This window comes from Bos taurus, chromosome X (assembly GCF_002263795.3).
Source record: "Bos taurus isolate L1 Dominette 01449 registration number 42190680 breed Hereford chromosome X, ARS-UCD2.0, whole genome shotgun sequence".
Taxonomy (NCBI): Eukaryota; Metazoa; Chordata; class Mammalia; order Artiodactyla; family Bovidae; genus Bos; species Bos taurus.
The window spans coordinates 35,118,503-35,133,474 of NC_037357.1; the positions used below are offsets into that span (position 1 = coordinate 35,118,503).

The window sequence follows — 14,972 nt, forward strand, 5'->3', positions numbered from 1 at the left end:
ATTTTGAAGCTCCTAGGGGACTTTGGAGCTACTGGACAGAAGGAAGCTTGGTCCCTGATATCCAGTACGGAGTCAAGCCTAGGCAGCACCCCAAGCCACCTCCAGTGATTTGAACTATGACATGAGTGAAAAATAATACTTTCTTGAGTTAGCTTACTGAGACACAAAGATTGTTTGATACAGCAGTTAACTCTCACTAACTGATATACCATCCTTATGCTAACAACAACCAAATATATGAATTTCAGGCTTGTATTGATACTTCTTATTGTAAGTGACAATTGACAATGGTTGTCCAAATGAGAAGACAATTTTTTAAGTTTATCAGTCATTTATTTTTCATGAAACAAGTATCTACTGAGTACCTACTGTGCACCAGGCACTGTACTAGGCTCTACATTTGCAATGATGAACAAACACAGGTCCAGGCCTTGCTCTTAAGAATTGTTCAGGTTGCTTTACTGCAGTGAAATATACATAACATAATATTTGTCATTTAAACTGTTTATAAGTGTACAATTTCATGACATAAATAGTTACCATTGCTGCTGCTGCTAAGTTGCTTCAGTCGTGTCCGACTCTGTATGACCCCATAGTCGGCAGCCCAGGCTCCCCCATCCCTGGGATTCTCCAGGCAAGAACACTGGAGTGGGTTGCCATTTCCTTTTCCAATGTATGAAAGTGAAAAGTGAAAGTGAAGTCGCTCAGTCGTGTCCGACTCCTAGTGACCCCATGGACTGCAGCCTACCAGGCTCCTCCGTCTATGGGATTTTCCAGGCAAGAGTACTGGAGTGGGGTGCCATCGCCTTCTCCGAGTTACCATTGCAACTATCTATACTCAAAAACTTCATCATCACAAGTGAAAACTCTGTCTCCATTAAATAATATCTCTCCCTCCTCTCCCCTCAGCCCCTGGTAACTTGTATTCTATTTTTTCATGCTTGTGCTCAGTCACATCAGTCATGTCTGACTGACTCTTTGCAACCCTATGGACTGTAGTGTGGCAGCCTCCTCTGTCCGTGAGATTCTCCAGGCAAGAATACTAGAGTGGGTTGCCACGCCCTCCTCCAGTGAATCTTTCTGACACAGGGATCAAAGCTGCATCTCCTGTATTGCAGGTGGATTCTTTACCACTGAGCCACCAAGGAAGCCCATTCTACTTTCTATCTCTATGTATTTGTCTAATCTAGGTACATGATACAAGTGGAAAAATACAATATTTGTCTTTCTGTGTCTGACTTTTCTCCCTAAGCAAAATGTTTTCAGAGTCCATCCATATTATAGCATGTATCAAATTTTCATTCCTTTTTACAGATGAATAATATTCCATTGTATTATATAAAACATGTTTTGTTTATCCATTCATCTGTTGATGGACACTTGAGTTTCCACCTTTTGGTTACTGTAAATAATGTTTCTATGAACATGAATGTGCAAACTCTTTTTAGGTCTGTACTTTCAGTTCTTTTTGTGATACATCTAAGAGTGGAATTGTTGAGTCATATGGTAGTTTAATGTCTAATCTTCTGATAAATCACCAAATTATTTTCCAAAATATCTGCACCATTTTATACTCCTACCAGCAATGAACCAGGGTTCCAATGTTTTCACATCCTTCCCAATACTTATTTTCCATTTTTTCTGGCTATCCTAGTGCGTGTGAAGCATTGTTTACTAATATTTTTAAACAGAAAAGTCATATAAGATTTATACAATCTTGTTTTAAGAAATTCAAGCCCAAAGCATGTTAAAAGGAAGAAGTCCATTTCACTAAAGCCCCCTCCTTCTGCTCCCCAGAGAAAATCACTGTTAAAAGTTTGGTGTGCATCCTTTCAAAACCTGTTTTCTGTATTTATATTCTTATATAGGCATGAATGTAAAATTATACATAATGTATATATACATTATGTAGTTAATATCAATTTCCATCCTTCTTTCCACCCCTTCCACTGTTCTTTCTGTTAGAGAAATTCCACCCCTGAAATCTTACCCTATAGCTTACCCCACTGGTTATAATGTGGTCATTGATGTCCTGTAAGAACAAGCTGTGTTGACTAGTTTTATCACTAGCAGCAGAATTTTAGTATCTTTCTCATGGAGAAGGAAATGGCAACGCATTCCAGTATTCTTGCCTGGAAAATCCCATGGACGGAGGAGCCTGGTAGGCTACAGTCCTTGGGGTCACAAAGAGTTGGACGTGACTGAGTGACTTCACTTTCACTTTCATGCAGAAAATATCACCTAGGAAGTCTTGGGTATATTTCCCTATCACATATACTAACAATTCTTTATGCTCCTTTCCTTCTTTGAAATTGCTTCATCTAGGGAAAAAAAAGAAAAAAGAAAGATTTTCTCCCTCTTAAAACAAATGTCCAACAGTTTCAAATGAGTAGCAGGTAGTATTTGAGAAGACATTGCCGTCTGCTGGCTGTATTAGTTGAGGTTCTCCAGAATAGAAGGTTTTATATATATAAATCATCACTTATTGGTTTTGTTTTACATATATATATATATATATATATATATATATATATATATATATATACATGTAGAGAGAGAGAGAGATAAAAAGACAGACAGGGACAGATTAGCTGGAAGGATTATAGAAGCTGACTTGTCTCAAGATCTGCAGGGTGAGTCAGCAAGCTGGAGACTCAGGAGAGCTGATGGCATACGTTTTAGTCTGAGGGTGAAGATCTAGAAATGAGGACAGCCAGTGGTGTGGTTCCAGTCTGAAAACTGGCATACTCAAGACCCAGGAAGAGCCAGAGTCCCAGTTCAAAGAAGAGATTCTTTCTCTGTGACTCAGTGGAATTGTCAGCCTTTTTTGCTCTACTCATGCCTTCCACTGATTGAATGAGGCCCAACCATGTTAAGGAGAGCAATCTGCTTTTCTTAGTTCATAGATGTAAATGTTAATCTCATCCAAAAACATCATCATAGAAACACCCAAAATAACGTTTGACACTCCATGATTCAGTCAAGTTGACACAAAAAATTAATAATTGGACTGGTCATATGAACTGCTTTGGAGACCAAACCCATAGCAGAAAGCTGTGGTGTATTTAAGCAATTTCCTTGATAGGTGTTATAAGCAATCAAAATTCTAAGTAAGAAATTAAGAATAGAAAAACATGTTAATCAACCCAGAGAGAAAAAGAATAAGCTCAATCATCTAGTTTTCACTTAAAAGTATTTAAGCTAATTGAAACAAGGAGCACGTTGTCTTAGACAGCAGAGTGATAGAGTAGAAATATCATGAACTCTAGAGCCAGAAACTCTGAGCTTGAGTCTTGGCTGCTGTGCTTAACCTTTCTGAGCCTCAGGTATTTTATCTGTAATATGGGGTAATAATAGTTCCTGCCCAATGCTGATGATTCAAGGATCAAGATTGCTCCAATTCTTTATGATTTATAAAGGACTAAGAGTTTGGGATATCGTGGGTCTGGGTGTTATAGACCACTGTCTGTAGAATGATTGATTAATTCTGACTATGGATGAGGAAACGACCAGAATTTGGGAGAAAAAAATAATAATGACATTTTGAGGTTTACAACAATGACAGCCAAGCGTGGGTGGACATCAAACATGAACTTAGATTAGAGGACCTGAGAAAGCAGACTCCAGGAAGAAAAAGGAAGAAAGCAAAATAGCACACAACACAATTTGCAGCACTACTGCTAAAGACTCTAGAAGGGAAGAGGACTCTGAAAAAGGAGGATTGTAAAAAGGGGAAATCTGCCTTCATTACTTCAAATTCCACAGCAAATACTATCCCAGAAATTTCCCAATCCCAGATAACGCAAATGAGACTTTTAAAAGTCAGCCATGTGGCTATGCAGGGAAATGAGCTCATATTACAGAAAGATATATACTTCCACCCTTGCTCCTATACGCAATTCTCAACACAGCTACCAGTGTGATACTTTTCAGTACAATGCAGGTTATCTTCCTGCTCAGTTCTCAGTGATGATAATCCACTGTCTGCAAAATATAACCCTTACTTATGGGGTTTATGAGGCCTTACCTTACCCAACCCCTGCCTTCTGCAACCTGACATTTTTCGCTTTGTTCACTTTGCTACAGCCACATAGACCTCCTCACTGTTCCACAGGCCTTTATACTTGGCGTTCTCTCTACTGCAGTACTCTTTCCCCAGATCTTCTCATGGCTTCAGGTCTTTGCTTGAATGTCATCCCCACAGTCAATCCTACAGGAAATCACCCTGAATTGGAGGGACTGATGCTGAAGCTGAAGCTCCAATACTTTTGGCCACCTGATGCAAGGAGCTGACTCATTGGAAAAGACCTTGATGCTGGGAAAGACTGAAGGCAGGAGGAGAAGGGGATGACAGAGGATGAGATGCTTGGATGGCATCACCCACTCGATGGACCTGAGTTTGAACAAGCTCAGGGAGATGGTGAAGGACAGGGTAGCCTGGTGTGCTGTAGTCCATGGGGTTGCAAAGAGTCAGACACAATTGAGCAACTGAACAACAACATCCCCACAGAGAGTCCTTCCCTGACCATCCTGTCTAAAATAGCAACCCTTCATCCTTTTCTATCTTCTTTTCTCACTTTATTTTATTGAGATCATTTTTCCATCTCCTTCATCAGAATGTAAATCCCATGAGTATGTATTTTGTTTACTTAAGGGCCTGAGTCAAAATAGATGCTCATTATTGCTGAATAAATGACATGCTGTGCTGTGCTGTGCTTAATCGCTCAGTTGTGTCCGACTCTTTGCAACCCCCATGGAGCCCACCAGGCTCCTCTGTTTATGGGGATTCTCCAGGCAGGAATACTGGAGTGGGTTGCCATGCCCTCCTCCAGGACCTTTCCAACCCAGAGATCGAACCCAGGTCTCCCACACTGCATGCAGATTCTTTACTGACTGAGCCACCAGGAAAGTCCAAGAACACTGGAGTGAGTAGCCTATCCCTTCTCCAGCAGCTACCAGGGAAGGGAAAAATGATAAATAAATTGAAAAGATAGAATGAAAGATAAGAGATACTGCTTGATTTTTTTTTAAATAAAAGCAATGGTATGAATCCCAAAGAACCATTTCAGGAAGGCTAGACCTGAAAATGGATTGAAGCTTTCAAAAATTGCTGAAGACAAATAAGTAAAAGGCCTTTTAATCAGTATGGAGAAAGAAAAACTTCTTAAAGAAAATAGATCATCTTTGGTTAGTATTTTCCCTCAAGAAATTTGACTTTCAAGCTAATAAAGGCTAAAAGGGTTGGGAGAGGAGGTCTAGACAGGGACAGAGACCTCGTGGTAGAGATTCCCAGACCCCAGGGTGGCAAGAAAGCATCAGTCTCAGGCTCTGCATGGAAATGATGCTGGGGCTCACCCATGTAAATACCAGGGCAGAGCCAAGAAACAGGCAGATTTCAAGGAATACCTGTGTGGACAGAGGACCACAAACCAGGTCTCATACACTATGACTATTATTACTACTACACAAGTAAGGATTAAATATTCCAATATATATAAAGAGCTTAGAACAGTGTATAGCACATGGTATGGATTCAAAAAACATTTGGTGAATGAAGAAATTCAACATAATGTTACAGGTTTATGTATTTCCCTGTATTTCCCAAATGGCAATGCCCAATTCTGAGGCAGTGTGTCAGAATCTCTTTAGTTCTGATAAAAGTTTCCCATCTGCCTGTACCTACAAATCATGCATGCTATTTAAGAGGTTTAAGAACCTCCTTGGGGTAATTCATGGACCTCTGAAGCAAAAGTGTCCCAGGTTAGGAATTCTTGTTCTAAAGGTATCTCCCTAAATTGTACCACTGGGATAAATGGTGTAACTACCAAACCCTATAGTTGAGGATTTTAGCCAAATTCTGAATTACCTTGTTCACCAAATATTTTTGAATGCCTACTATGTGCAATGTATTGTTCTAACCTCTTTAGATATATTGGATTATTTAATCCTTACAAGTGCCCTTGAGGTAGATTCTATTAATAAACCCTCTTTGAACCCTCCTACACTGTTTTTGGGAGTGTAAATTGATGCAGCCACTATGGAGAATAGTATAGAGGTCCGCTAAAGAACTAAAAATGGAACTACCATGTGATTCAGTAATCCCATTACTGGGCATATATCTGGAGAAAAGTATAATTTGAAAAGGTACTTGCACCCCAGTGTTCATGGCAGCACTATTTACAACAGCCAGGACGTGGAAGCAACCTAAATGCCCATCAACAGAGGAATGAATAAAGAAGATGTGGTATACGTATATGGAATATTACTCAGCCAATAAAAAGGAACAAAATTGTGTCATTTGTAGAGACATGGATGGAGCTACAGACTGTCATACAGACTGAAGTCAGAAAGAGAAAGATAAACATCATACAATATCACTCACACAGGGATTCTAATTTTTAAAAAATAATATAAATGAACTTATTTACAAAACAGAAACAGACTCACAGATTTTGAAAATAAACTTATGGTTACCAAAGGGGAAACATGGAGCAAAGGGTAAATCAGGAATTTGAGACTGACATATACACACTCAGTTCAGTTCAGTTCAGTTCAGTCGCTCAGCCGTGTCCAACTCTTTGCGACCCCATGAATCACAGCACGCCAGGCCTCCCTGTCCATCACCAACTCCTGGAGTTCACTCAGACTCACGTCCATCGAGTCAGTGATGCCATCCAGTTATCTCATCCTCTGTCGTCCCCTTCTCCTCCTGCCCCCAATCCCTCCTAGCATCAGAGTCTTTTCCAATGAGTCAACTCTTCACATGAGGTGGCCAAAGTACTGGAGTTTCAGCTTTAGCATCATTTCTTCCAAAGAACACCCAGGACTCATCTCCTTTAGAATGGAGTGGTTGGATCTCCTTGCAGTCCAAGGGACTCTCAAGAGTCTTCTCCAACACCACAGTTCAAAAGCATCAATTCTTCGGTGCTCAGCTTTCTTTACAGTCCAACTCTCACATCCATACACTTGGAGGAATAAAGGAAGTTTTTCAGTGAGAGAGACACGTATGAGTTTGCTGGGGCGGAAACAACAAAGTCCCACAGATTCAGGGCCTTAAACAACAGACATTTTTTGTCTCCCAGTTCTGGAACCTAGAAGTGCAAATTCAAAGCATTGGCAGAACTGGTTCTGTCTAAGGCTGTGAGGAAAGGATCTAGTCCAGGCTTCTCTCATTAGCTTACAGATAATTGTCTCTGTCTCCTCATTGGCTTCCCTCTATGCATGCCTGCATACGGATTTCCAAATTTACCTTTTCCAGTCAGATTGGATGGGGGCCCACCTTAGTGAACTCATTATATCTCCAAATACAGTCACATTCTATATTCAGTCATATTCATATTCAGTCATATTCAGCCCTGAGGTCCTGAGGGCTAGGACTGCAACATATCTTTTAAGGAAAGACAATTCAGGCCATAAGAAGGCACAATGAACAGAAAAAAACCACAGAATGTTAGAATCCTCAATCAGTTAATAAACCCTTGCTACAGGATCAACAGTGCTGGCAAATGAGGAGGACTGATTGTGAATAGAGCATCTTACTGGGCACAAAGCATGGCTATGAAGAAGTCAAAAGCACGTTTGTACCCTTCCCTTGAGAAATGTTCAGTGTAGCTGGGAAATCTCAATAAGGCCATGTAGGAGATAAACAATTTTGCCCTGCAAACACTCAAAAATGCAAACATGTCATTTTATTATCTTTTAATTAGATTTACTCAAGTATCCAACTAGACAAGCTATCATTCCATCAGTGTTCACACCTGGTAGCTTTTCTGAGAGGTCCACAGCCCTGCCAAGATTCTAGACACTGTGGCATCCTCTCCGTCACACTCCAAGGCTGGGTGGAACCACAGCCCTCTCAAGGCACCTGAGAAGATCCAGCTTAAATCACTGAGCTCCACATAATAACGTTCCTTGGAGCCTCTCTGTCCTGGGACTCCACCTAGTGGCAAGAGACATATCTGCAAGGCTGTTGTCTAAGTTTTATCTAGGAAGCAGCCCACAAGTCCTCCTCAGTTCAGTTCACTTCAGTCGCTCAGTTGTGTCCGACTCTTTGCGACCCCATGGACTGCAGCACACCAGGCTTTCCTGTCGCCCCCTTATCCTGCCTTCCATCTTTCCCAGCATCAGGGTCTCTTCCAATGAGTCAGCTCTTTGCATTAGGTGGCCAAAGTATTGGAACTTCAGTATCTGTCCTTCCAATGAATATTCAGGGCTGATTTCCTTTAGGATTGACTGGTTGGATCTCCTTGAAGTCCAAGGGACTCTCAAGAGTCTTCTTCAGCAGCACAGTTTGAAAGCACCAATGTAGGAATCCCTGCTCCCTCCTCTTCCCTCTTTCCCCCTCCCCACAACTCTCATACAGCTCTCTAGTCCATCCTCCTGTGAACTGGTCTCTGTCAAAATCTTGTATCATGAAAATTCCACACCCACTCTCCCACAGCTCTCTGGTCCAACATGGACCGAACTCTGTACCCTATCCCTTCCCATCACCTCTGATCACACTCTAGTTCTCTGTTCCAACTGAACATGATCTCATACCTTCCCCTCAGCACCCCCAAGCTCCTACAGCCCTGATCCATGTGCACAGAAACCAACCCTTGCTCCCCGTCCCTCTCCTTTCCCCTCCCATCACTTTATCCTACTCACATGGATGGACCACAGTCCCTTACTTCCCAGTCTCCTTGTAGTCCCCAATATCTTTCTGACCCATCCCCAGTTGATTTGACCTCTGCTACCCCTCCCAGTCCACTCTGTCCTACTGCCCCTACATCTCTCTGGTCCACTCACAGGACAGACCCCTGTTCCCTCTCTTTCTCTGCCCATCCCCACCATCCCCCTCCAGCTCTGCAGACCATCCTCAGGAACTGAGCTACCTTGCCCCTCCCTTCCTATCCACCCCCACACTGCCCAGAATTTACCGAACCACTCCCCCTACACCTCTTGGGCCAGCCTCGTATGAACTAACCTCTACTCCCTTCTCTTTTCACTACCCTCACCTACCATCCCCTTCAGCTAACTGACCCCAGCCTCCTCTCTGTTCACAGCTCCCTACCCCCTTGCAGCTCTCTTCTGCCGTGAACTGGCCCCAGATCCTTCTCCATCCCCATCTTTCTGACTCTCCACTGAGCAACTGCACAGATTTGGTAAGAACATTGTGTGTCCTTATCCTTAGGGCTTCCCTGGTGGCTCAGAGGTAAAGCCTCTGCCTGCAGTGCAGGAGACCCGGGTTTGATCCCTGAGTCAGGAAGATCCCCTGGAGAAGGAAATGGCAACCCATTCTAGTACTCTTGCCTGGAAAATTCTGTGGGCTACAATCCATGGAGTCGCAGAGAGTCAGAAATGACTGAGCAACTTCACTTTCACTATCCTTTGGGATAACATGTTACTTGCCACTCTACCTTCCTCCAAGAAATTCTGACTTTTATTTCATTTAGGAGAACATTAGGCAGAAGGAGATAAGAATGTTTCCAGGGTGACAGTTAACAGTGAAATGGCAAGTGGGGCCTACTTTTTTCACTCCTTTCCAATACTGTATGTCTTTTATCAGATCATATGCCTCTTATTAAAAAACATCAATATGACGAAGGTCAAATCCTCACAGGAAATGCTGTCAACTCAACTGTGGGGACAGTAATTAAAAAAGCTTCACGGACCCACATTTAACAAAAACCTTGTGACAAACACAACAAAGGAATGAGTGAGAATGAATACTTTTGAAATGCCTCCTTCCCAGACACTGTAAATCCAGGCCTTTGTTGTTAAGTTTTCATTGAACCCCCCCAATGATTTTGAGTTAAGCAGAACTCTTCTCCCTACAGACAAGAGGCCTGGGGTGCCCAGAGAAGTCGCCTGCAGCAAATTACACAGCTAGGAAGAGGTGAAGCCCACGTGAGAACCCTGCTCCAAGGCTCCCCCCACATCTCACTGTTTCTCAAGGAGCAGTCCCTCCAGGATGCTGTCCAGAGACAAGGCCTGGGGTCACTCCTCTTTACATGCAGCACACATAGGGCTACTAGTTCAAATATAGGACACCCAGGTAAATTGATCTGAATTTCAGATCAATGATGAAGAAACAACAAAATGGCCAAATGGGATATACTTATACTAAAAAAAAAAAAAATTGATCAGAAATTCAAACTGACCTAGGTGTCCTCTTTTTATTGGCTCAATCAGGCAACCCTCTCCAGGATTAGGATGCCCTATCAGAAGTCTGAAACCCACATGCGGGTGAATGTTGGTCATTTTTCATTCATCCTCATCCCTTCTTGCTCCCCACCTTCAGTCTGGGGCAGAGACTTTAATGGCATCTGCCAGGATTTCTCTTGTAATTCATCTCCATAGGGCCAAGAGGGAGCTGGACAAGGTCACTGGACCCAACCCACACTGAGATTCTGAGACACCATCCAGCAAATCAACTAACAAGAGGTTGGCTAAGCTCTACCTACTGTCATAATCACCTGGCTCTCACCAATTTTTCCTAAGCACAAATTACCAGTAAGACCCTTTTCCAGCTGTACACTTTGCCAAAACTATTTTTAGGGCATCATTTAGGCTGATGCAAAATGATCAACTAATTTCACAAACTGACAGGTTCCCAAGGCAAAAACCAATTCATGTCAGTAGGAAAGGGTTATTTTGTTTTCTGTTCTCAGGCTGGCAAGGAGTTTGGGATCTACCAGGCTACCTTCAACAAAATGATTTAGAAGCTGAACTCATAGTCAAGGCTAAAGAACTCATCCTTAGAGAATAAGAGCTCAAATAAGAAAGGCTTTATTTGAAAATAAAACAAATAGCCCATACACACACACACACACATCCAAATGCAAGTAAGAGTTCACTGGGTTTTATAAAAGAGAAAGCTGCACTCAGATGTCAATTAAAATTGGAACCATTGAAGAGATGCTCCCTGCTTGTGGTGACATGGGTACAATGTGTGCTTGAGAAGAAGTTGTTTGGCGGTGGCATAAATGTGGGAATGCAGGACAAGAGTTAAGCAATACAAGGCAGAATGGCAGGTGGGCAAAAGCTCAAAGACCCTTTTCTCCATTCTAATATGCTTTTTTTCTGCCCTGGGGAATTAAAGCAGTCACCCGGTCACCTTACAAAGAACCTCAATTTCAAAGAACACTTTCAAAAGTTGAAAATAGATTTAGAGTTGTTACTAAAGTTATACTGAGATGTCAGTGGGGAAAAATAATTTACATTTTCAAAAACCAGGCTTCACACAATGGCAGGCACTAAACCGAGTTCCCTGTGCTCATGGTAGAAAAGCTGAGACTGATCTTAATAAAGGCTCGTCTTCTTCATGATGCGCAGGAACTCCTGCTCATTGACTTCTCCGTCTCCATCTCGATCAGCTTCATCAATCATTTCCTGCAGGACAGGAAAGATTCCACTTAGAGCAATTCATAAATGTAACAAAAGTATGACTAAGTAATCAGCTTTCATAATGATGCACGAATAGACAATGTGGTCCACCTGCTGCAAATGGGCTGACTTTTATAATAAGGTTGGTTCCTGAAAAGTCATTTGAAAACCAAGTCATGCTATGCCACATGTGCATCGCCTAGAAAGCAGCTCAAAAGCCGCCCTGACTAGGGAGATTCTTAAAACCTAAAACTATCCACGGGTATATTTTTCTGGGAGCAGCATCCATAGGCTTGTCTCACTAGGAAAAGAGAAATTAAGTAGTCAGCAGAGTGACAAGAGAACACTCGTTTTTCTTCAAATGTAACCTGAGAAAATGGAACTCAAAAAAGTCACACGGGACTCCAGGCTGAGCATCACAAACCTGCAGCTCCTCATCAGAGAGGTTCTCACCCAACTCCTTGGCCACACGTTTGAGGTTTTTGAACGATATCTTCCCAGTCTCATCATCATCAAAGAGCTTGAAGGCTTTCAGGATTTCTTCTTTGGTATCCTTCTCAGACTTAACAAGCAGAACATAAAACACATGACAACAGGGAGACACTCGTGATTCATATTGACTTGTGTCCTGCAGCCCCACCACTGCCCATCCCCTCTGCCCTGCCCGGATGTCACATGGATCTTGGTGACAGCCTCCATGACTACAGGCGCTGGGTCACAGAAGATCACACAGCAACCAGGGCAGAAAAAGAAGATAAACAATGAAATTATTACAAACCCAGAGGTTAAAAAGGAAATATAAAGGTTTGCATTTAGAACATTTTCTGTACAAACCAAAGAGAAAGTAGATTTGTTTTTAAATTATGGGAACAGAAGGTGGAGTTAGACTTAGGGGAAATACACTGTTTAAGCTGCTAGAAGAGGGATCTTCTTGGTGGGGATGGAGGGGAAGGAAGGAAAGAAAAGGCTATTTCACTTGTTATGAGATCACAAAGTGTTATTGGGATCCCCAGTACTCTAACAGAGGAAAAGAGTAAAATTTCAAGAGCTCCAACTTCAAATATTCCTGAAAGGTAGCTAAAGATAGTGAGAGCTACTAATAAGAGCAATTTGGGAACCAACTCTGAATGCAGGACAGCTTTACTAGGTTATTACAGAATGTTAAACTTCCTGAACTCTTAAATCAGTCCCTGAAGAAAAATATAGATGTGATTAGATGATTTCAAAGCAACAGGATTATTAGAGGAGGAACAGGCCTGTGCATTGGGAGGCTCACCTGACACACTGATGGAGCTACTTTTCCACAGGCCAGTAGAATGTAGATGAGCCAAACTAAGGAGGAGCCAGGAGGCCAAAGAGAAATGGACCAAAGGGAACACCCTTCTTATGTGGGACACTCAAGGGACTGAGGGTGACAGGTGAGGTGACATCTTAGCATCTCTCTAGACCATTTGGAGACTAGAGAATGGGTGAATTTAACCTTGGAAGTGGTGAAATACCAAATCCTCTCTGCAGTAAAAAACATAGCCTCAGGCTGAGGCTATCCAGAATACAAACAAATGGGAGAGGAAAGAATTTCAAACTTTAAAGTACAGGGACTTTGCCTTGTCAAAATGTGAGAGACTGTAATATTACTTGTACTATTAAAGGTTTTACTGCTTGTGCTTATCACACTGACATACTGGTTGGAGAAAGAGCAAAAAAAGTGACAGTCCATCCCCTCTGCCCTGCCCTGCCTGGATGTCACATGGTCTTGATGACAGCCTCCATGACTACAGGTACTGGGTCACAGATCACACTTTTACTTCTTTGCAGAGGGTAAAATGACTTTGACTTTGTGGCCTTGAAAAAAGCCAAGTAGAACCTAAACATCCTAGTCCTCAGTCACAGATACTCTCTTTTATCAGTTGAACTCTCCAGTCTGCATTAACTTTTCTTCAGTGAAGACATTTTCATATCTAGATTCAAATTTGTCCACCATTATTGGTGGAAAATATGCTGATCATCTTAGCTAACTTACCATTTTCTGAGTCATGACAGTTAAAAAGTCACTAAAGTTCATTTTTCCTGTCCCTTCTTTATCAATTTCACTTATCATTTTCTTGATCTCTTCTTTTTTCGGTTCAAAGCCCAGCGCCCTCATTGCCACCTACAATGAAAATAGGATCATCTTAACATGCACATCTAAACCCAGGAGCAGAACCAATGACAGTGCAGACAGCAGTAAGCCAGCCTCTGCTACAATCCTGTTAAAATGAATAGGAATCACTATAACATTAAGCAAATTGATATGTGCACTTAATTTTATTTAATAATTCTTGAGGTAAATAAAGACAGGAAAACACAGCACAGAAGACAAAGAGGCAGAGGAAATTCGAGGCAGCAGAGCAGGAATATACAGAGCTTGCCTTAAGTTCCTTAACATCAATTGTCCCAGTTCCATCAGCATCAAACAGATCAAAGGCTTCTCGAATTTCCTGTTTCTGCTCTTCGGTAAGCTCAGGTTTAGGACTCATCCTTTTTCGCTGGGTAGTTGAAGCCATGTTTGCCTTCTTAAAGTTAGAGGCCTTTATAAGTTTTACAAACACAGAAGCAAAATATTATGTAATAGAGTCCACATTTTACAAAGAAAACAGTTACAATCACATGTGTTTAAAATAGTTTATACCAACGGATTTCAAAACTTTACTTAACAGGAGAGATATCACGGTTTGCTGGAAAAAGCAATAAATCTTTCTATGCACGGTCTGTCCCTCCTTCTTTACTATTGTTTGTATAAGCAAGGAGATCCCTTGTTCTTTTGGACCTCTTATTGAAAATCATCCCCAAAGAGAGCTAGCCAAAGAGCTGACTGGGGACAACTGTACGGATAATCAGTTCTCTCAATTTGGGGATCCTTAATTTTAAAAAGGTCCTAGAACGCTGCTCCGCTTTGCTCTAATTTCTCCAATTTTCTGATTACTTGTAGATTTGGCCAAATATTACTAAGGTAAGATGTATATTGTCAATATAGAAAAATAAAATTCAATTCTCTTAGTACACCTGAGCCTTCTCCAAGAAGCTCAAAGCGTTTCCCTAAGTCCCTATATTTAACATTTTAAATACACATTAACAACCAAACATAATAAACTACTCCCGCCCACAGCCCCATCTCCGTGCGGAAACTTTTGTAGAGAAGGCCAGGAGGCCACAGTCTGAGACTGGTCGCGGCCTCGGGAGAATCCGAGTCTTTTTTGCCCAGGGACGGTCTCCAAAGGGGATGGAGAAGGCCAGGGGAACCCGTGGGGGCGGGAAGGGAGCGGCTGTGGCTGAAGGGGAGGCGGTGGCGAATCACAGGCCCAGCAGGACGGCAGGCATCCCTACCCTACCCTTCGGCGAAAGCTCTCAGAGAAGCCAAGAACCGCGCAGGAGAGGCGGCGGGGCCCTGCCAGGCCTGAGAAGGGCTCAGCCTCTGAATGCGGGGCTCGAGGCCGAAGCAAGCACTCACCATCCCGGACGGATTCCACTTCCCGTTGTTACGGCAACCGACGTACACACCGACTCAGCGCCGTTCCCACCGCCCCGCGCGCGTGGCCTCGCTCCCCATTGGCGGACCGCTAGCCGCC

At 42.5% G+C, this 14,972-nt stretch overlaps 1 protein-coding gene across 3 annotated transcripts; it reads right to left on the bottom strand.

Annotated features, from left to right (window-relative positions):
- Nucleotides 1-10,754: 10,754 nt before the first annotated feature.
- CETN2 (centrin 2) lies at nt 10,755-14,881 on the bottom strand. 3 transcript variants are annotated; one of them, XM_005227598.4, is made up of 5 exons: nt 14,736-14,881; nt 13,776-13,934; nt 13,388-13,516; nt 11,792-11,929; nt 10,755-11,373 (listed from the first exon to the last, which is right to left on the bottom strand). In XM_005227598.4, the coding sequence occupies exons 2-5, from the start codon at nt 13,908-13,910 to the stop codon at nt 11,284-11,286; spliced, it is 492 nt and encodes a 163-aa protein (XP_005227655.1). In that variant the 5' UTR covers nt 13,911-13,934; nt 14,736-14,881; the 3' UTR covers nt 10,755-11,283. The 3 variants fall into 3 exon arrangements, with proteins under 3 accessions (XP_005227655.1, XP_024843607.1, NP_001033604.1); XM_024987839.2 differs by having other exon boundaries at nt 14,731-14,881; NM_001038515.1 differs by having other exon boundaries at nt 14,855-14,876.
- Between the last annotated feature and the right edge of the window lie 91 nt (nt 14,882-14,972).

Excerpts from the sequence above, each read along its gene's own strand:
- CETN2 (NM_001038515.1), bottom strand. Across the intron at positions 13,517-13,775 it reads TTGATGTTAAGGAACTTAAG|GTGGCAATGAGGGCGCTGGG; the intron begins GCAAGCTCTGTA and ends TTTTCATTGTAG. Across the intron at positions 11,374-11,791 it reads TCTCTGATGAGGAGCTGCAG|GAAATGATTGATGAAGCTGA; the intron begins GTTTGTGATGCT and ends CCTGTCCTGCAG.